General features: G+C 37.2%; 1 protein-coding gene and 1 long non-coding RNA gene across 3 annotated transcripts; one reads left to right on the top strand and one right to left on the bottom strand.

Moving 5' to 3' along the window:
* The first annotated feature begins 214 nt into the window (after nt 1-214).
* On the top strand, nt 215-18,192 carry LOC149813852 (putative glucuronosyltransferase PGSIP8). Its single transcript, XM_089992061.1, has 5 exons — nt 215-1,149; nt 3,756-4,014; nt 4,506-4,710; nt 5,580-5,727; nt 17,369-18,192. Exons 1-5 carry the CDS (start codon nt 878-880, stop codon nt 17,904-17,906), a joined length of 1,422 nt encoding a protein of 473 aa, XP_089848187.1. The 5' UTR covers nt 215-877; the 3' UTR covers nt 17,907-18,192.
* LOC149813851 (uncharacterized) lies at nt 16,989-20,495 on the bottom strand. Of its 2 annotated transcripts, XR_016428341.1 has the most exons (4): nt 19,506-20,495; nt 19,274-19,386; nt 18,744-18,919; nt 16,989-17,949 (listed from the first exon to the last, which is right to left on the bottom strand). It is a non-coding gene; the product is annotated as an uncharacterized LOC149813851 (long non-coding RNA). The 2 variants fall into 2 exon arrangements; XR_016428340.1 differs by having other exon boundaries at nt 19,274-20,495.
* Between the last annotated feature and the right edge of the window lie 724 nt (nt 20,496-21,219).

Raw genomic sequence — 21,219 nt, 5'->3', positions numbered from 1 at the left:
TGGGCTGAAGGCCCATGATCCATGCACCTAGAGCAAAGAGGTAGGGATGCCAATGAATCGGATTTTACCCAATATGTGACTGAATTCGATTCCATTTAGTTGCATTTGGTAAGCCAAAATCACATCCGATTATAATCGGATGATGATATGGTTTTGAATTTTTGCTATAGAATCTGACAAATATTATCTGTTTACGTGTAAACAAGCGGATCTGGTATGAGATTTTTACCAACCGAATCTGAATCTGTCCGATTAGTCGAATATGGTAGTGGTCCCATCCGATCCGAATCCGAACAGTTAAAGAGAGAACACCAACGTTATTTTCACGCCAACAAGAGGGTACTTCAGTAATTCTATGAGGCTTGCCCCATATTTAGGGCAACCGGTCTCCGTGCACCCTTTTTGGGCGATCGGACAGAATTCCGGACCCCGTTTGGCAAGCCGAAAGCTCCGGGATCGCTGCTTTTCCGGCACCGAGACGCTCGCCAGAAAATCAGGAAACCCATCGGAAAATGCGTCGTTTCGTCGTAATTTCCGGCAATACCGCCGGGGATTCTCAGACACAGGCTTGTCCGAGCTTCAGTATGCAGATCCGGTGATTCCAAGCCGCCGGAATATTGAATCCGACGTGGCTTCTGGCCACGTAGGGCTTTTTCGGAGTTGTAAAGGGGATGGAAGTTACTCTGTAGGTTGAAGGAGGTGAAATGCGCCGGAGAGTTGGCCTTCCTGCGACGACGGTGAGGGAGTTTCCTTTAGCTAGGGTTTGGCGTGGTGGAGATTCTTCGGATTCGCGTTAGTTTGGTAGATGATCTGAATGAGTAGGAGGAGGTAGGGCTCCTTTCGGACTATTCTTTTCTTTTTCTGTTTTTCCAGAGGGATGGCGGTGGGTTGGCGGTGGGGATTACGTCGGTGCGCAGTTGCAGTGGCCGCGGTCCTGGCGGCCCTTGCCGGGGCGGGGTTGGTGGTGGCAGAGGAGAAGGAGGGCTACAGGAATGCGTATGCGGCGATGATGTACATGGGGACACCGAGGGACTACGAGTTCTACGTGGCGACCAGGGTGATGATGAGGTCTCTGTCAAGGCTTCAGGTCGCGGCCGATCTGATAGTCATTGCCTCCACTGACGTGCCGATGCGGTGGACCAACGCTCTGTAAGAGAATTCGTCGCTTTCATGCTTCTCTTTTTCAGGTTTTTTGCTGAAATTTATCTGCTTTTATATGGAGTTTCAGTACGGAAGCCATCGTATCACATGGTCACCACCATCATTAATTCATTAGCACTAATATCATCATCGTTGCTTTATCTAGCTCAAATTCGTAACACGAGTTCGTGTTTGGATACATGTTGCAAAGCACATCCTTAGTTATATAGGTAAAAGCTATTGTCATGAGAATGAAACGTTTCAATCGACATGTTAGATTAATGGTAGTGAAAAGCAAAAAAAAGGAGACAATTTTTGGTTGGTTAAATAAAAAATCAATGGTTGTTCTTTTCTCAATCTATTTTTTGTTTGTCTTCATTTGGAAACAGGAAAATGAGAAGAAATGAGTTTGCCATAGTGCCATACTACGTATGTTATGTGTTCCTTTGCAAAAATATTTTTTCATCATCCACTCGTGATACTACCTCACACAGCTAATGCTTTTATTATCACAAGGTAAAAGGTGAACATAAAAATATAAACCAGAAACTGATAGTAACTGCAGTGGTCCATAATCTTAGTCACAGTTTTGCACCATCATCTGTTGCAAAATGTATCACCCAACCATTATAACAAAAAATCATGACCATTCTCACAGCTTCCTACATTGAAAATATGCTAATCATTCATATTTTTTTATTACATGTCGAAGGGTCTCTACTGTAAAGGAGCTGGTAGTAAAATTTCTGTCGACAGAGTTATTGCAAACAAGTTCACGAGGTGTCATAGGAAGACACCCCTCTATTACACTAGAAGACAGAATGTTGACTCTACACTAGCTATGAAAAGTACAACTTCTAAAAAGAATGCTATGTACATATACATAATAAAGGGAGGTAGCACATAGCATGATAACATATATGATACGTCAATCCCAATACTCCCCCTCGAACTTGAGATGATGCAAGAGGAATCATCCCAAGTTTGGAAACAAATGAGCTAAACTCTTAGTATCATTTTAGTCCACATGCTCAAGAGGAATGTCTCTTCATAAGCTCTCCTAGTAAAGTGACAGTTTATCTCCATATGCTTAGTCCTTTCATGAAATTCTAGATTCCTTGCTATGTGAATGGCACACATTGTCATAATACAAGGAGATCTGACCACAAATGGGAGTCCCTAATTATTCCAACAACCATTTTATCCAAATGATCTCAATTGTAACTTAAGTGATAGTTGTATTCTGCCTCAGTTGTAGATAATGCAACTCTTTGCTATTTTTTACTTTTTCATGAAATTAGGGAGCTCCAAAGAAAAACACAAAATCCTGTAGCAGAGAGACCCTCTCGAGTGAAGCCTCTTAAGATATGTGGAAGAGAATGAGAAGAACATCCCATAATGCATAGTGTCTCACATATCTAATATTTTGGAATATAATAACAAGACAAACTGATGTAGGAGAGCTCATAAACTGACTAACTACATGAATTGCATAAGTGATATATGGCCTATATATGGCTAAGTATATCAGGCTCACAATTAGCTGTCTGTACACAATTGGATCTACTACATTCGAAACCCTTAATTTTACATTTTCTTTCATAGGAGAACAAACTTTTTTAGAATCATTTGTTAGCTGGCCTTTACAACTAGATCAATTGCATACTTATGTTGAGATAAGTAAAGTCTCCTTTTTCAGTATGCAACTTTCAAAAGAAGAAAATACTTCGGATTTCTTAGATTCTTCATTTCATAGATGGTAGCCAACCTTTTCTTGGTGTCATCCAGCTTTTGTAAAATCATCTTCTGTATAATTATATCAACATATAGAAGCAATATACAATAAACTATTGAACATCTAGATGATTCTTAAATATTCATATTGGTTAACATTGTTGCGAAGTGTGTGGTGGCTGGACCAGAGTTACCGGAATCGCCTAGGCATATGGGGAAGCGCGCTTTCCCGATACATGCTTCGGAAGCGCGAAACATCGCGCTTCCGAAACGCGTGGGGAAGTGTCTCCCTTTTTTGGGAAGCGCGCTTCCCTTTTATGGGAAACACACTTTCCCATTTATGGGAAGCACGCTTCCCCATTTTTTCATTTTTTTCGCTTCCCCCTTGCTTCCTAGGTCGCTTCCGAGACGGTTCATATTTTTCTTCTAAGTGGTCCCACGCTTCCCCGCTTTCTAAATTTTTGAAAGTGCCTCGCTTCCCGCTCCCGCTTCCCCTATCGCTTCCCGCTCCCGCTTCCTCGACTGGTAACTCTGGGCCGGACGGGAATAAATTTTGATATTTTCTGTTTGAAGTGTTTTATGACATTTTATTAGAAGATGACAGTACTTGTTAGATTGTATACAACCATTTTGTTAGAAAACTGAGAGCAAATTTGTTATCCATGTTATGAAGATGTAATTTCTTAATATATTGATGCAGTTCTGAGAATTTGTCTGTTTTGATCTAAATCAGTATAGGAAATTACTGATATCAATATTTCCTTTATAATGCTAATTTCCTAATCGTATCTGAAAGTTGAATTGTCATTGTCTTCTTGTATATATTGTTCTGCTATCTTTCTCTATAATATGATCTCATACAAGCTTAATAATATTCGCAGGAGACTTGAAGATGGTGTTAAGGTAGTTTCAGTAAAAAATGTGGACAATCCATATAAGAACCAGGCCAACTTCAACAACAGATTCAAGCTTACGTTGAACAAGTTGTATGCTTGGAGCCTTATTGACTATGATAGAGTTGTCATGTTAGATTCAGATAATATCTTCCTCCAGAAGACTGATGAACTTTTCCAGTGTGGCCAGTTTTGTGCAGTCTTCATCAACCCGTGCATATTCCACACTGGCCTTTTTGTTTTGCAGGTATCGTATTAAAATATAGAGAAACAAAATTTTCACATGAACAAATGTCACTTGGTCTGCACCAAGGGAGATTGAAGCTAATGGTCTTTTGAAGATGCTTTCTGCGCTGAATTCCTATGCCCCCCTTTTTGTTATTTGGAAAAAGGAGAAGGGCCTGCAAATATACAAAAAGAAGCTATTTCTCTATGTTCGTGTTGGAGAAAATTAGGAACCTCATATGGTTTTGGTGCAATCACAAGCCTCAGGCAAAGAACCGTCTTCAAGTAGAGATTGTGAAAGGATCAAACTACTTTTTTATGATGCATGGCTTTTCTGGTTGTTTTTACATATATAAGAGGCTTCTTTATCATAATATGGTCTATGAAACTTCTGAAATTCAAGTTTGATTAGATACTTCTGCATAGCATGTGGTCGCCTTGGTTTCATGAAACTTTGTGCGCTAGAGAATTTATATTCTTTCTGCTATTGATTCTGGTTTTCTTAAACTTCAGCCATCTATGGAGGTGTTCAAGAGCATGCTTCACGAGTTGGAAATTGGGCGTGAGAACATGGATGGGGCAGACCAAGGTTTTCTTGTAGGCTACTTTTCTGACATGCTCGACCGACCAATGTTCCATCCACCTGCCAATGGCTCGCGGCAGTTAGATGGCTATTATCGCCTTCCTTTGGGCTACCAAATGGATGCATCATATTACTGTAAGTATATTTTGCTTCATCTATTGATCAATGACTTTGAGCAATGTTGGTCCACTGTCCTGTATCAATGGTTGATATCATATTTCAGCAAGCTTGCCATATAATGGAGAAATCTTGCAGTTTTTGTTACTATTTTATTGGAAACAACAGGCCATCTGCCATCTTTTTTCGTTTAATTTCTTTTTTTTACCTGCTATGTTTTTTACATTTTAATTAACTTTTTCATTTCAGTTAATAAATTCTGATATCTAGCTAGAGATATATTACCACTTATAATTTCTTGATGGTCACTTCTTTTTTCTTCTGGTCCTCTTTCCTTCAAAATGACATTCAGTTAGTCTTGAAACTCAGATTTTAATTTGTTTATGTGAAAGATGAAGGGTTTATTCTTTTTGTCTTATTTTCTTCAAAATGACATTCAATTAATCTTGAATCTCAAATTTTAATTTGTTTATGTGAAAAATGAAGGGTCTATTCTTGACTCCTCACAATTGCCAGGAACTGCAGGAATTTGGGTTCTCCAAACATTTCTTGAGACAAAACAACTTGTTTGCCTCTTGTACCGTGTATCTTTAATCTCTATCTTTTGAACCTGTAGTTAGAAAATAGTTCACATGCTGGCAACTTATACATGGTCTTTTGTATGACCTTCCCAAAAGTTATTACTTTATTCATGATGTTCTGGACCAATGATAATTTGACTAATGTAGCTAGCATTGTTCATGGTCAGTTAGGTGCTTTGCTTGATTTTCTCTGGATGATTTTCTGAAAGCAGATTTTTCTTGATGATAAAAGGGAAAATAAAGAAACAAAATCCTCATTTTTGGATGAAGAGAAAAATGAAACAGACTTGGTTGCCTTGGATGCAGATCTGAAATTGCGATGGAGTATACCATGTGGCCCCAACAGCGTGATCACATTTCCAAGCGCTCCTTGGTTGAAACCATGGTATTGGTGGTCTTGGCCTGTTTTACCATTGGGCCTGTCTTGGCATGAGCAGCGCCGCCGAACACTTGGGTAAGCGTTCATATTTTCTCAGTAGTCTACACTTTCAAATGAAGCATGTTGGAACTGTTAAATATAGTTGTATATGTATATATACTATATATGTATATACATATGTATATTTAGTATATATAAAATGTATAATATGTATATTTGATTTATGTACTTTTTTTCTTATTTTTTATTTGTAATATGGCTGTTGAACTAGATGTTAGACACTTCTAACGGCTAATATGGCCTCTCTTGTATGTATTTAAATGGGTTTCAAACCCATTGTTGAGTGTGCTTTTTAGTGAGCATTATTATTAATAAAATTTATATATTTTTTATGTTAGTGCTCTCTCACTCTCATACTCTCTTTGCCTTATTGCATTTGTATTGCCCTTAGGGGCGTTGGCTTATTGCCCTCTTGTATTGCTTCATTTGCATCCGATTACATGGTATCAGAGCCACGTGTTCTTGGACCTTGAAGATTGTTGTGCTCGTTGGTTCGTAAAGCTTGAGGATTGTGTGGTTGTATTCTTGCGGTCGTTGATCCTATTGTGTATCTTGCTCCAAGCTTTCACTCTCTTGTTGGTGGTTGCAGATTCAAGCTTCTTTATTGCTTGTGATCATGGCCGAGAAAGAGTCCATCTCCATGATTTTCTTCAAACTCAATGAATCCAACTATCTAATGTGGGCAACAACTATGGAGAACCAGACAAAGGGAAAAAAATTATGGGGGTATGTTAGTGAGACCACCATGAAACCACAACTAAAGCTTACTTGAAAAGAAGGATATCAAGTGAAGGTTCTCACTGAAGAAAAAGAACAAGTCTTGCAAGAATATCAAAATAAAATGGAGGATTGGGAGGCAACTAAAATCCTATCGTGGTTTATGAATAGTATGAAGTTTAAGATCGCCACTAACATCATCAAATTTAAGAAAGCTTGTGATGCATGGGTCTTTCTTAAGGGCATGTTCATTCAAAAGGATATGGCTCGACAATACTATTTTCAAGACAAAGTTCGCACTACGAAACAAGAATATAGAAGTGTAAGACTACTATGGTGTCTTGTCCCCTCTATGGGATGAATTGGCTATGCTCGAACCTAAATGGGAAGTCCCGACAATTGAAATGAGACAAAAGCAAATTGACAAGGAGAATCTTTTCTCCTTTTTGTTTGGGCTTAGACCAACGTTTAAACAAGTTAGGTCTTTTCTTCTTCATAAGACAATTGTGCCTCTTATTAGTGAGGCACTTGCTGAAGTGCACCAAGAAGAAACAAGACTTGTCATGAGCAAAACAAGTGAGGAGGTTCTTGTCGTTTCAAGACCTAACAACAACATGAGGATATATAGGCCTCCTCATTTCGAGAAACAATATAATGGAGGAAGAAAGATCATTTGCCACCATTGCAACGAAACGATATAAAACCAAAATGTTCCAAGTTCAGTCGAAAGGTGGCCTCGGTGAGTGAAGACTCTTCCAAGAGAGAGAAGCACAAGAGGGGGTGACCTCAAGGACTTGTTAATCACTCAATTGCAAGAGGCACTTCAAACTTCTTTAAATGTTAAAAGTATTGAAAACTTAAAAGACTTTACAAAAGAATCAAAAACTTTTTTCATTCCAAATAGAGTAATTCGATAACTAAATTTAAATCTTTTCTCGGTTTTTCAAATATTGAATTATGGGTGTAAGCCCTCCTCATCTAAGGTTTGTTGGGTGCAGAATCTCGAGTTAGAGAAGCTGATTGGGCAAGTCCATAGAAGAGGAGATCAATGCTATATGGACTTTCTTTGTCTACCAAAAGAATCTTTTTGTAACTATACTCAAGCTATGTAGTCAAAAGCGCTAGGCAGTGCCTAGTCGGTAAACCCCAAAGACTACTTGAGGACTAGGCGGGACTAGTCGGTACCCCCAATTAAATATAAAAAAAGTACACAAAATATACATAAAAATATGTTAATTCTTTTACTAATAAGATGATTTCATTACACAAGTACAAAATTACACATGCTTTCACAAAAATATATTACTATACATAACCAGAATATATATAAAAATAATTGTACACAAAAAAAAAATATATATATATATATATATATATATATATATTCAATTATTCATAACATATTTAGTATAATCAACAAAATATACTTTCAACCTTTCCCAGAAGCACAATAACACACATGTAAAAAACATATTACATAATTCATAATGCTAAATATGCTTTCAGGTTTTTGTAGAAAAATTCATCAGAAACAAAGTAACACACATATATAAAAAACATAATCAGCTAAAATTCATTATGAATGCTTTCAATGTTTCACATAAAAAATCCCAAAAGCAAAGTAGCATAAACACACATATATAAATATAATAACTAAGCATGCTTTCATGATTTCATAGAACAAATCACACAAACACACGCACATACATATAATTACATATATACAAATAAATAACTAAATTGCCCTCATGTCTAGGTGGGGGAAGCTTAGTTGCTGTCTAAGTGCCTTCGTCAGTGCCTAGTCGGCAAAATTGGTACCTTTTAAGATACCCACCTAGGAATTGCAAAGCCTAGGCATTTTACTTAGCCTAGACCGATTAGGTGGACTAGTCGAGGCTTTTGACTATATAGTACTCGATAAATGAATTTAGTTCTTTGGCATAGAAGATTAGGACACACAAGTATATCCAAATTGCCCCTTTTTCCTTTTTTGGAAAAACGTTGTAAGTAAAAAGACTTTGTTTATAATGATTGTATACTTAGAAAAATGAAGATGCTTCCTTTTGGAACTAGAACTTCTTTCTCAAAAGAACTTTTTGAATTGGTGCATTCGGATATATGAGGACCAACTACCATTATGTTAAAAGGAGGGTTTTCTTATTATGTTACTTTTATAAATGATTATAGTAGATATACTCAGATTTATTTTCTTAGATTCAAATCCAATGTTTTTGCATTTAAAGAATATATAATTTAGTTAAAAATCAATTCAAAACCAACATCAAAAATTATTTAAATACCCATGAGATTTTATATAAAAAATCTTGCCCTAGAACACCTCAAAAAAATGGCATTGCAAAAAAAAAACGCCAACATATTATTGAAACTACTAAAACTTTGCTTATTTCAAAAGTTCCTAATTTTTTTTGGGCCGAAGCCATTCTCACCGTGGTATATTTGATAAATGGAATGCCTTCATCAAATTTGGAAAACAATTCTCATGTAGAAAAACTTTTAAAATTAGCCCAGATTTGAAAAGATTGAGGGTGCTCGGATACAAGTGTTTTGTGCTTATTAGAAAACATGACAAACTTTCTCCCAAAGCTATAGAATGTGCATTTGTTGGATATGTCGATAACCAAAAAAGCTATAGATATGATTTGAAAAATGACAATCTCTATGTTTCTAGAAATGTTACATTTGTTGATAATGAAAACCAATTTGATGCTAAAGAATCTAAGGAAGATCTTGAGTATGCCTTGCTTGATTTATTGCCCAAACATAATGCTGAGAAAATCATTGATTGCGATTCTAGTGAGAATAATAATAATGATGGTAATAATGTTTTCAATGATATTGATGTTAATGTTAAACCTATTCATGAATCAAATAATGATATTGAAACCTACCCTTTAACTTTAATGTTACTCTCGACGTGATAGTGAGAATTATCCATGTGCTATTGATAAATGTAGTCAATCCCATGAGATAGAAGAACCTAGTCTTAGGAGATCCGAGTGCATTTCTAGGTCCTCAAATAAGTTTGTTTCCTACGAGTCTTTTTCACCTAATTATAGAGTTTGCCTCATATGCATTCACTTGTATCATGAACTCTCAACCTATAGGAAGACCTAAGAAATAAAAGTGGGTTGAAGCCATGAACTTGGAGTTAAAAACTCTCCATAAAGCTAAAACCTGATAAATTCAACCTTTACCTAAGTGGAAGAAGACTATAGGATGGTGGGTATTTAAAATTAAAACCAAAAGTGACGGATCATTGGAAAGATATAAATCTAGGCTAGTTGCCAAAGGTTATTTCCAATAATACGGTATAAATTATGAAGAAACCTTTGCCCCTGTTGCTCGTATGACTAGTGTTAAGACTCTCATTGCAGTAGCCTTTATTAAGAACTGACCCATATACCAATTAAATGTTAAAAATGCCTTCTTAAATGGAGATTTGAATGAAGTATACATGGATCCTCCTCTCGGTCTTAATATCAAGCCCCAAATGCATTGTGTGATAGGTTCAGTAAAACTCTGATGGATCTTGATTTTAAATCATGTTATACTGATACTGTTCATTTTGTGCGATCTACAAGTTCCAATTTTGTTATATTACTCTTATACGTAGATGATATGATAACTAGAAGTGATAAGAAAGGCGTTGAATAAATTTAATTTATGCTTAAAAAAACTTTTGATATGTCTGCTATTGTTGCTCGCTCAGGAATTATGGATGATAAAAATGCAGACATATAAAAGAAAAGTAACTAAAAAAATGATTACATAACTGGAAAATATATGAGATTAACCAATAAAAGAAAAAATATACTAAGAAACCGTTTACATAACTGGAAAATATATGAGATTAACCAACAAAAGTTAAAATATTTGAGATTATTCTAAAAAATATGAGATTAACATATAAAAGTAACTAAAAAACTGATTACATAACTGGTAAATATATGAGATTAACCAACAAAAGTTAAAATATACTAAGAAACTGATTACATATCTGAAATAACTGGAAAATATATCAGATTAACCTACAAAAGTTAAAATATATGAGATTATTCTAAAAAATATGAGATTAACGTATAAAAGTAACTAAAAACTGATTACATAACTGGAAAATATATGAGATTAACCAACAAAAGTTAAAATATACTAAGAAACTGATTACATGACTGAAATAACTGAAAAATATTTGAGATTAACCTACAAAAGTTAAAATATATGGAGATTATTCTAAAAAATATGAGATTAACATATAAAAGTAACTAAAAAACTGACTGAAAAATATATGAGATTAACCAACAAAAGTTAAAATATATTAAGAAACTAATTACATGACTGAAATAATTGAAAAATATACGAGATTAACCAACAAAAGTTAAAATATAGTAATATACTAAGAAACTTATTACATAACTGAATTAACTGGAAAATATATGAGATTAACCTACAAAAATCTTTTTGATTATGTTTCAGAAGTCTTGTAAAAAAAAATTTTTTTTTTTGAGTCTCAAACTTGCGCCTTGAGGCACATAGGGCCGCGTCTCAAGGCGAGGTGCGCCTTTTGTGCCTCAAGGCGCATTTTCGATAACACTGAATTGCGCATACAGTGCATACTTCAAGTCAATTTCAACATGCGCCAACGTCAGTTTACATGAGTGCGGTGTTGTGAATAGTCAGATCATAGTTGGCAAACCCACGACTCGAACTTGGATCTCTCGACCCTTGACTCGTGGGTCAACGACTTGAATCGGGTAACTCGAACGGGTTAAGATCTAAATTTTTTAAGTGTTTTTTTACATAATACTTTAAATATTGAATATGACACTTTATTTTTTATAATGCAAATGCAAATAATCAAATTCGAAGTAGCAAATTCACTAAATCAAAGCATCGAAGAACAAAAACTACAAAATATCTGCATTAAAAGTTAAGTAATAGGCTTCATAGCTGAATATTGATAAGCGCAATAATGAAATGAATAATTAAGCTGCACAAAAGTCTAATTGTAAAACAAGTAAAAAATGAAAAGTAAACTAGTAATTGTTAAGGAGAAGACCCAAGATCCATAAACGTCCCATGAGCACTGGCATCAACACTCAGAGTCCTCATGATCAGAGTCCAAGAATCAGGATACATCTTGCAGAAGCACATGTATAAGGACTCTCTCAAAGAGTCCCTCATTCAATAATAATCAAGAGTCCTCAAGGTTAAAGAGTCTTGTATACTTCCTAAAATAAGTTATTTTCTTGAGAGAGTCAAATCCATAACCTTAATGCTGGACTTGTACACAACATTATAAATAGAGGCAATCTCCTCCTCTTTGTCATGTGAGATAGAGAGAGGGGGGAGAGATAGAATTCATGGACGTAGGTCACATTAAGGTCGAACCACGTTAAGATCTTGTGTTCTCTGTGTGAACGTGTGGTGTGTGTTCCTCTCCTCCTGGATGTGTGGATCAATGCGTTTTCAATCTTTACATGGTATCAGAGCCATCCGGATCATACCGATCTCTTGGGCGTGTAGTCATCTTCTCCTTGGTCGTGATCCTCATGGCATCCAACTCAGGTTCTGATATGGTACCTTGCGTCCAATCCCGCTATTCAGTGGAACACTCTCTCATCGTTGGTGTCAATCAAGCTCGATAGGCACAACTATCTCTTTGGAGATCACAGATGTTCTTGCAGGACCTCATTAAATATGTAGATGGGTCTTTTCCTGCTCCCTAAAAGAGTTCCTAGATATGAACACCTAAAAATCTTTGGATGCACGTGTTATCTATATTTGGTTCTCTATACAAAATCCAAGCTTGCACCTAGATCCAAACCATGTATTTTTATTGGATATGGTTCAAATTATAAAGGATATATGTGTTATGATCCCGTAACCATGAAAACCTTCATGTCAAGACATGTTATCTTTGATGAAGGGAAGTTACTTTCTGCTTGAAAGAAAGAGCCTGTTACGACCTAGGAAGTGTTAAACTGGGTCCAAAATAAAAAACCTAGTCAAAATAAGAGTCCCACTATGTATGAAACTAAGATGAGTCCCCCTAAAGATACCATAGTATAGTATTGCCTAATTCAGCGTCCCTTCATGAACTACCTCAACCAAACCTCTTACACGTCTGCTCTCCTAATGAATATGTTCAACCTGAGATCTTAGGTGATGACGTCAATACTGGAACCCCTAAGGAATGTGAAGTCCCAACACCTACTCAATCCAGTCACCGAATGAAACCACGGGGTCACATGTCTCCTTGAGCCCTGTGTCTTCCTTGAGTCCTATGTCCTCTGGTCTAAACCTTGTTGTTGACCTTGTGAGTCAAATTCTTCCTCTCTGAACCCATCATATGGTTGCTCGGTCTTAAGATGGGATGTTGAAACCACACTTATTCTTTGGGTTCAAATACCCCTTCGCTCTTCTCAATGAAGTTGCCTAAGAGGAACATGAACCAAATATATTTAGCCAAGCCCACACTGAACCTAAGCGGCGTCATGCCATGAAAGATGAGATCATGGCCCTTCATCAAAACTGAACTTGGACTCTTGGTCCTCCTAAAAAGGTGTGTAATCTTGTTGGGTGTAAATGGGTCTATAAAATCAATAAGCGTGTTGATGAGTTTATTGTCAGATATAACGCTCTCCTTGTTGCCAAAGCTTATAGTCAGCAAGGAGTTGATTACTTTGAGACCTTTAGCTCTATCATAAAACCTACATAAGTTAGAATTATTCTGACTATTGTTGTTAGCTTATGATGGCCTATACACTAGTTGGACGTGAATAATGACTTTCTTCATGCGGTTTTTAAAGAGAAAGTTTACATGTGTCAGCCATCAAGTTATGATGATAAAAACCATCCTGAGTATGTATGCAAGCTTAACGCCCTGTACGGGTTAAAACATGTCCCACACACATGGTTTGAACGACTTCGGATTTACTTGGAGAAGTTAGGTTTTATTGAATCAAAGGTCGACCCGTCATTTTTATTCATCATCATAATTGTTTACACATGTTTGTCTTCGTATATGTTAATGACATCGTTATAATAAGAAATTCGTGTGACAGTGTTAAGCACATTATCCGGGCTTTTGGCTAAGAGTTTTCTATTAAAGATTTGGGGGCCCTTGACTACTTCCTTGGAATAGAGATAGTTCATGGGTCCTCAAAAATCTTGTGCCTGAGAAAGTATATTCTGGATCTGCTAATAAGGATAAGTATGACAGAGTATAAACCAGTTGTGACTCTTTCTATCCCAAATGTCGGATTTTCTAAACATAGTGGGACGTTACTGGAAGATCCTACCCAATACAAAAGTATTATTGATGCCCTGCAATGTGTGACGTTTACTAGACCAGATATAGCCTTTGTGGAGAACATTTATACATGAACCAAATTCTGACCACTGGACACATGTTAAAAGAATCCTGCGATATTTCAAGGGAACCATAAATTTGGGACTTAAAATTTCAAAGTCTGCAACTCTTTGTTTGTTTGCATTCTCTGATGCCGATTGGGCAGGATTCCCCAATGATCGAAAGTCTACAAGTGGCTATCTAACCTATTTGTGAACAAATCTTATATCATAGAGCTCAACCAAACAACACATTGTGGTTAGGTAAGGTCAAGTACTAAAGCAGACGCATGAACAATGTATGAGCTTGTATAGCTCAAGCGGTTACTAGCAGAGATGGATGTTGTTCCATGTGAAACCCTAGTGATGTGTTGCGACAATTTGGGTGCCACATATCTTGCTGCAAATTCGGTGTTCCATGCCCGAACCAAACACATTGAGATTGATTATCATTTTGTTCAGGAGGTCTCTAAAAGGGAGATTGTTGTTCAATTTGCACAGAACCAAGTTGTTGATATTCTCATTAAGCCTCTTTTTGGACCTAAAATTGGGTTCTTTAGAGACAAGCTCAATCTCACAAAGATTGACTAGAGGGGCGTGGTGTTAAGGAGAAGAGGCCCAAGGCCATGGGACGTCCCATGAGCACTGGGGTCCACGCTCATAGTCCTCATGTTCAGATTCCTAGAATCAGGACACATCTTGCAGAAGCTCATGTATAAGGACTCTCTCAAAGAGTCCCCCATTCAATAATATCAAGGAAGAGTCCTCAAGGTTAAAGAGTCTTGTATGCTTCATAAAATCAGTTGTATTCTTGAGAGTCAAGTCCATAAGAACTCTCCCTAATGCTGGACTTGTACACAACATTATAAATAAAGAGAGGCAATCTCCTTCTCTATGTGTGTGTGTGTGTGTGTGAGAGAGAGAGAGAGTTCGTGGAAGTAGGTCATATGTTAAGACCGAACCACGTTAAGTTCTTGTGTTCTCTGTGTGAGCATGTAGTGTGTGTGTTCCTCTCCTCCTGGATATGTGGATCGACGTGTTTTCAATCTTCAAAGTAATAACTACCTTTGTAATTTCTAATAATTTCTAAGAGCATTATGCAATATGCATTAAAAATTGAAAATCATAAAATTCTATTAATGGTTAATGCATAATATAGTAGAATAATAAATAAACTATAAAGAAATAAAGAAACATACCCTTCATTTTCAAAGGGCCTCACTTCATAGAGTGAGTGATAAGTTTGCCTTGTCGCCATGCCGAGAGGGGGGGAGGGTGGATGAGCTTGCCTCGTAGAGAGAGAGAGGCCAATGGCGAATGGCGGTCGCCTGTTGTTGGTGGCCTACTAGGGTTTGAGTATTGCTTATATTGATTCATATTGGGGAAGAAATCTCAAGAACCGACACTCATCCACTAGCCTTTGTGTATTCTTAGGTGATTCTCTTATATCTTGGTGATGTAAAAAACAAAGAAAGTGTCGTTATCCTCTTCAGAAGTTTAGTATAGGACTATGGCTACAGCTACAATTGAGGTCATCTGACCGCAGACTCTTCTTAGAGATATAGGAATTAATGTTTCAGAACCATCAAAGTTGTGATGTGATAACAAGGGTGTCATATATATGGCCAGCAGTTATACCTTCCACGAACGAACCAACTATATTGAGATGGATTCCCACTACATTTGGAAGAGCACTTGAAAGAAACTATTGAGTTACCTTATGTACAGTCGGAATATCAAATCGCAATTTTTTTACCAAATTCTTACCTTTACCGCCATTTCTTTTCCTTCTTAGCAAACATTCAATGATGTCACTGTAAGTTTGAGGTGGAGTGTTAAATACATATTTATATATGCATATATACTATATATGTATATATACTATATATATATATTTAGTATGTATAATATGTATATTTGATTTATGTACTTTTTGTTTTCTTGTTTTTTATTTGTAATATGGCTGTTGAACTAGCCGTTAGGAGTGTCTAACCTAGTTGGACTAGCCGTTAGACACTTCTAACAGCTAGTATGTCCTCTCTTGTATGTATTTAAATGGGTTTCAAACCCAGTGTGTTTTTAGTGAGCATTATTATTAATAAAATTTATATTTTTTTATGTTGGTGTTCTCTCTCTCATACTCTCTTTGCCTTAGTGAGGTGTGTTATTGGCTTATTGCCATCTTCTATTGCTTCATTGGCATCTTATTACAAGAACCGCCATTTTGAGCACATTTCATGGGTAATGAGGGGTTCTATAAACAAAGTTCTTGATATCGGTTGTTAGTCAGTAGTACTAAAAATAAAACCAACTGTTAGCAAAATAAAATGGTATGGGCTTATGGGCTACTTCATCAGTGAAGGTCAAAAAGGTAATTTCATCATCTACACTGCGCTTAAGTCAGATTGAGATAGGCCAAGCAGTTAATTGTAATAACTGAAAAGTCACGTAGTTGTGTGGAAATAGGTGATATCTCATGCTGATGTCTCTTTCAGAAAAAAATGCAACTTTCAAAAAATGTCATGCTGATGCCGCTTATTGTTCTATAATTATGAAGCTGCCAGCATAATAAGATCGAGTAAGTTACAGGAGTAAATTGGGTGGACCTTCTTCTAGTGTGGTGTCCAACTCAGTACATCTTCCCTTGCTTTTTGACAATCATGTATATCCTCCATCTATTCATGGAACATGTCCTTGCAAACTGAAAATTTTCTATCATCCCTTAAAAGCATAAGGAGATCGCTACATTAGAAAATAGATATGGAATACTTTTGACACTTTTAAGATGATCAAAGGAAAACAATTGGATATACTTGATGAATTTGGACGGTCTAGTAAATTCGTGCTGTGTGCTTACCTGTCATTCAAAGAGGTCTTTTTCTGATAGGCCATTCGAAAAGGGTCTTAAAATTTGAAGTTTGGACACTGCTAGATATGTGGATTAATGAATCACAATTTTATTGAGATTTTCATGTTATTATGAACTGGCTGTGATAAAAACAAACTAAATTCAAATACCACTGACATTATTTACTAAGATTTAACTTTCATAGCCAAGTATATATGTATACCTTCAATTCATTCTTTTTCCTTTTTCTTTTTTCTTGTGCTAGTCTAGAAGTTACAGAAGTTTACACCAGCTTTTGAGAGGTATTTTGGGAGAATTATCCTTGGAAATTGATAGCATCTTTCCATAGTAACAAAATTTATTATGCAAGATGACAAAGTGAAGAGTTCCTTGACAATGATTTTTGCATTAATTTCCTACCAAACAAGATGGTTTGATGGCGGAGGTTGAGAAAGTGTTGACATTCTTTATATGAATTCAGAGTGAATCATGTACTTTGTTGCAATCTGACTTGCTTATAGCCTGTAGTCTACTAGGTTGCTGTGTGTCTGAACTAGGCCTTGTTAGGTGTTATGCAGATGCCTCTGTGGCATTTTTCTATACAGTTCCCTTTGTTTTTGGCTTAAAAAGAAAAGAACAGGACTTCCATTGCAATGAAGAGAATATATTGATGTGTATAGTGTTTATCTTATGCGCTCCTGTACTTGCATGCCTCATCAGGTATGGTGCAGAGATCCCAGTTGTCCTGATCCAATCTGTAATGTACCTGGCTATCATGGCTCTGACGCGGCTTGCCCGCCCCAACTTCTCCAAGTTGTGCTACCGGCACCCTGAAAAGAGTGTTTCTTGCTTCCAGTCTGTGCTCAAGGTGACAGCCATGTGGTCGATTCTTGTGGGCTACACCGTCCCTTTCTTTCTCATCCCATGTACGGTGCACCCAGTGCTAGGCTGGAGCCTTTACTTGCTGGGTTCATCTGCACTCCTGTCCGTGGTTATCAATGCATTCTTGCTGCCTGCACTTCCTGTGCTTACACCATGGCTCGGCATCGCTGGTTCCCTTGCAGTCATGGCCTTCCCTTGGTATAGTGATGGCGTGGTGAGGGCACTGGCTATTTTTGCGTATGCCTTCTGTTGCTCACCTCTTGTATGGAGCTCGTTGGTCAAGGTGATGGCTTGTGTGCAAATCTCTCTTGAACGTGAGGCTTTCTTTCCCAGATTAGGGGAATCACCACAACCTGAGTTCACTAAACTCTATTGAGACTTGTTCATACGTTCTACCATTGCGGATACACTATAGTTTCCTGCACATGGGATGCATAGAGTCAAGAATTCATGCAGTGTTTCAATATGCTAGTGCATGCACACATGTAATCAGCACGCCACCATTTTTGGGAAATCGGGGGCCATTGACAATTTAAAGATGTATTTGCAATTTGGATGGTTCAAGTTATCCATTTTGTGAAAAAAGGGAGGGTGTGTATGTATTTGAATTCTATTTTGGTGACATGGTGATCTAATGACAACACGAACTACTAAAATATATTTCTTGGAGAATTTTACAGAAATGTGTCTTTCTAGTTGGTGCTCCATTTTGAAAGTGGGCTTCCGTGATAGCAGTGGTTGACATGGCAGTCCACCTCCATTGTCCAGCCCTTGGCAGAGAGTTTGGATAAGTCATATATTCCTTATTCAGGGCATAGAATTAACTTTGTTCGAGAGTCAATGCACAAGAACCAAGAGGTCCAAGGTAACTCTTTTGTTAGACGTGCATCATTCACTGCCTTTCATGGCACATATTAGGGTTAGCATGAAGGAGAAAGTTTCATCACTGGTTACAGATTTACTGGCACTTCTTGGTCGGCTAAAATCCAGTTTCAAAACTTTCATGTATGGATTTTCTCTCCAAAACATTCAGGTGCTAAATCACATAGATTGTAAGGTCGTGTTGGTCCTCTTGTTTCCAGTAGTGACATGCCAGATTTCATAACCAAACTAATCAGAAAGCATTGACAAGAAACACAGTAACGGAACACTGTTAGTTACATTGACTTGGATGTTCATTACGGGAGTACTACAATGCATATCACATCTTTACCTATTCCTTATCACTCCTGGAAAGAATGGAGGTTCGGCACACAGCTCCATTGTTGCAGGGCAAAAATCTGGATCACGTAGAGGACCTTTTCGAATCTTCTCTTGAAGAGCCCGGTCTTTAGGGAGAACCAATTCAGCTTCATGACCACATGATTCAAAATATCTTTGCAGTACCATCTGAATCAACAAAAATGCAGAAGAAACTTCAGTGCTAGAACTTTGTAGAAGGGGAAAAAAATAAAATTCCATAAGGTGATATTCCCCAAAGAAGATCTCCCCCATCCATTTGCAGAGGTAAAAGTAAATGGCCATCTGTAGTGCACGAGTCAATATCTTCCCCTTGGATTTGCAACCTCTTTTCAAAAAAAAATGCAAAATTTCAAGACAATCACGAACTCCAGCTAACTCTCTTGGGCCATTTCCAGAAACTGGCATTCTTTTTCTTTGATTATGACTTGCTTTTTGTAGGACAAACTAAGAGCCTAAATCAACAGTGTAAATTCATACAGGCAGCATAATTGAGAACTTCACCTCTCTGCTGCACGAGCAGCAAGTCGTCTGGCTATGCTACGGACCTTATTGGATTGTGGTGTCTCTTTTCCATCGCAGGATTTAGGGAGCCCAATTAAAAGCTTGTCTGATTCCTTTGGTAACAATCGAAATTCGAAAAGGAAAAAGAACAGGATAAAATGAAAAACCGAACAGAGAAATAATCAATATGTAAGTATATCTTATTTAACACGGATTTAACACCAATACTTACATAGTTTTTAAGGAGACCAACAATAAAACGGATATCCAGGAACGACCTTCAAGAAAGACAAAGGTCTAAACTGCCTAAATCTCAAACCATGTGAAGGAGCTATCATTACAATAGTTAAATAATCATTGGGCTAATTATCATTACTATTGACAAAACTACAAAAACCAAACGCGCGCGCGAGAGAGAGAGAGAGAGAGAGAAACAATCTAATTATCAACACAAAGAGAACACGATTAAATGGTTCTCATATAATCAATCAGATTAAAACATGGTTCAATTATGCATAGCCAAAGAGAAAAAAAAAGAAAAGGCAAAAAAAACCACATCCAAAATTTGGGTTCTTCTTGATTGGCTTCCAAATATCTGTCAAAAGAGAAAAAGAAAACAGCTAAGATAAAGCAGAAGGCGGTTGATTACCTCTTGCTCAGCGATTTCAATTAGGCGTAGCTCGAACTTATGACCCTTCAACTACAAAACTTAAGAAAAACCAAATCCATCCATACAACCACAATAAACCATTCAGAAAAAAGAGCAAAATCTCCCACTTTCCGAAACGACCCACAACCCCAAATGGACCCAAAGATAAGAAGAGGAGAGAATTACGGTAAGAGGGCGAGGGGAAAAACCGTTCCTTATAGAGACGCCGGTTCTGGACGCACCGAGGTCGATGCCCAAACTGAACCCACCTACCCACAAAGACGAATGCTTCCTCCTCCAGGCATTCGGTTGCACGCACTCGTCGTTGCTGGGCTTCTTCATCATTAGCGCCAAAACCACAGCTTTGGCGCTTCTCGCACCACCCACCCTCAAAGAAGAAGAAATGTAAGATGGTGGACGGAAGGGAGGGTGGAGATAAAGTGCCATCATTTTTCTGAAGGGGACGGCTTTCTTGGTCTACCAACATTCATTGGCAGCCAAGATGGAAGAATGGAAAGAATAGAAGAGTGGGGCTTGATTTGTTATCCAAGGGCCGGCCTAAAGGATTAGTTCCGTAGGTGAGGGCCAAATACCCAAGTCGGTGTAATATCTCAGTACCCCTCCTGGGATTTCATTGGTGTAAGTTGTTTTAATCAAATCGGACTTCGTAGATACGATCTACATCATTCGTTTAGTGAAGATCGACGTTTAAATCGCCAAAATCCGACTTGTGTACAGGTTTGTTTTTGTGCGACTCAAAAATCCAGGGTTGACAAATTGCAAAATTTTGTGATTTAAAAAAAATCGTAAAAAAAATATGATCCATGTGTTGATTCTTATTAAATGGACCATGTTGAATCCATCTATATTTGATCAAAACAAGTTGCATCATACGACCTAGGACTAGGAGGGGTATGAAGATGGGGGCATGATTGAAACCGGACTCCAAAAGCATAGTTACAAATATCGTCCAGTTTTTGAAAATATATAGACATAATGCCAAGAAGCAAACACTTTCAAAATATTGCCTACTTTTCAGATATCGCAATTTATCACGATAATAGACAAAGGATTTTTTGATATTTTTAAATTACTGATATTTCTATTCATATTTTTTTATATGTACTTTCTGTTTTTTAATTTTTTAAATTGTTGCATGATATAATGGGTTAACATGGAATGGTGAAGTTGGATATGAGTGTGAGTTGTCATTTTAGATGATTCCAGATTTTTTTTTTATTTGTTACATGGAGAAACTGGTCGAAAATCAGAGACCTAGTTGTGCTGTCTCAGCCTG

The sequence above is a fragment of the Nuphar pumila genome, chromosome 16 (assembly GCF_984573655.1).
Source record: "Nuphar pumila chromosome 16, dmNupPumi1.hap1.1, whole genome shotgun sequence".
Taxonomy (NCBI): Eukaryota; Viridiplantae; Streptophyta; class Magnoliopsida; order Nymphaeales; family Nymphaeaceae; genus Nuphar; species Nuphar pumila.
Note: the sequence above shows the minus strand (reverse complement) of the source record. Positions and strands in the feature narration are given on the sequence as shown.

Bases quoted from the DNA above. Each gene is read 5' to 3' on its own strand.
- LOC149813852 (XM_089992061.1), top strand. From the start codon at position 878: ATGGCGGTGGGTTGGCGGTGGGGATTACGTCGGTGCGCAGTTGCAGTG. The intron at 4,015-4,505 runs GTATCGTATTAA...CTTAAACTTCAG, and splicing joins CTGGCCTTTTTGTTTTGCAG to CCATCTATGGAGGTGTTCAA. The intron at 4,711-5,579 runs GTAAGTATATTT...CCTTGGATGCAG, and splicing joins AATGGATGCATCATATTACT to ATCTGAAATTGCGATGGAGT.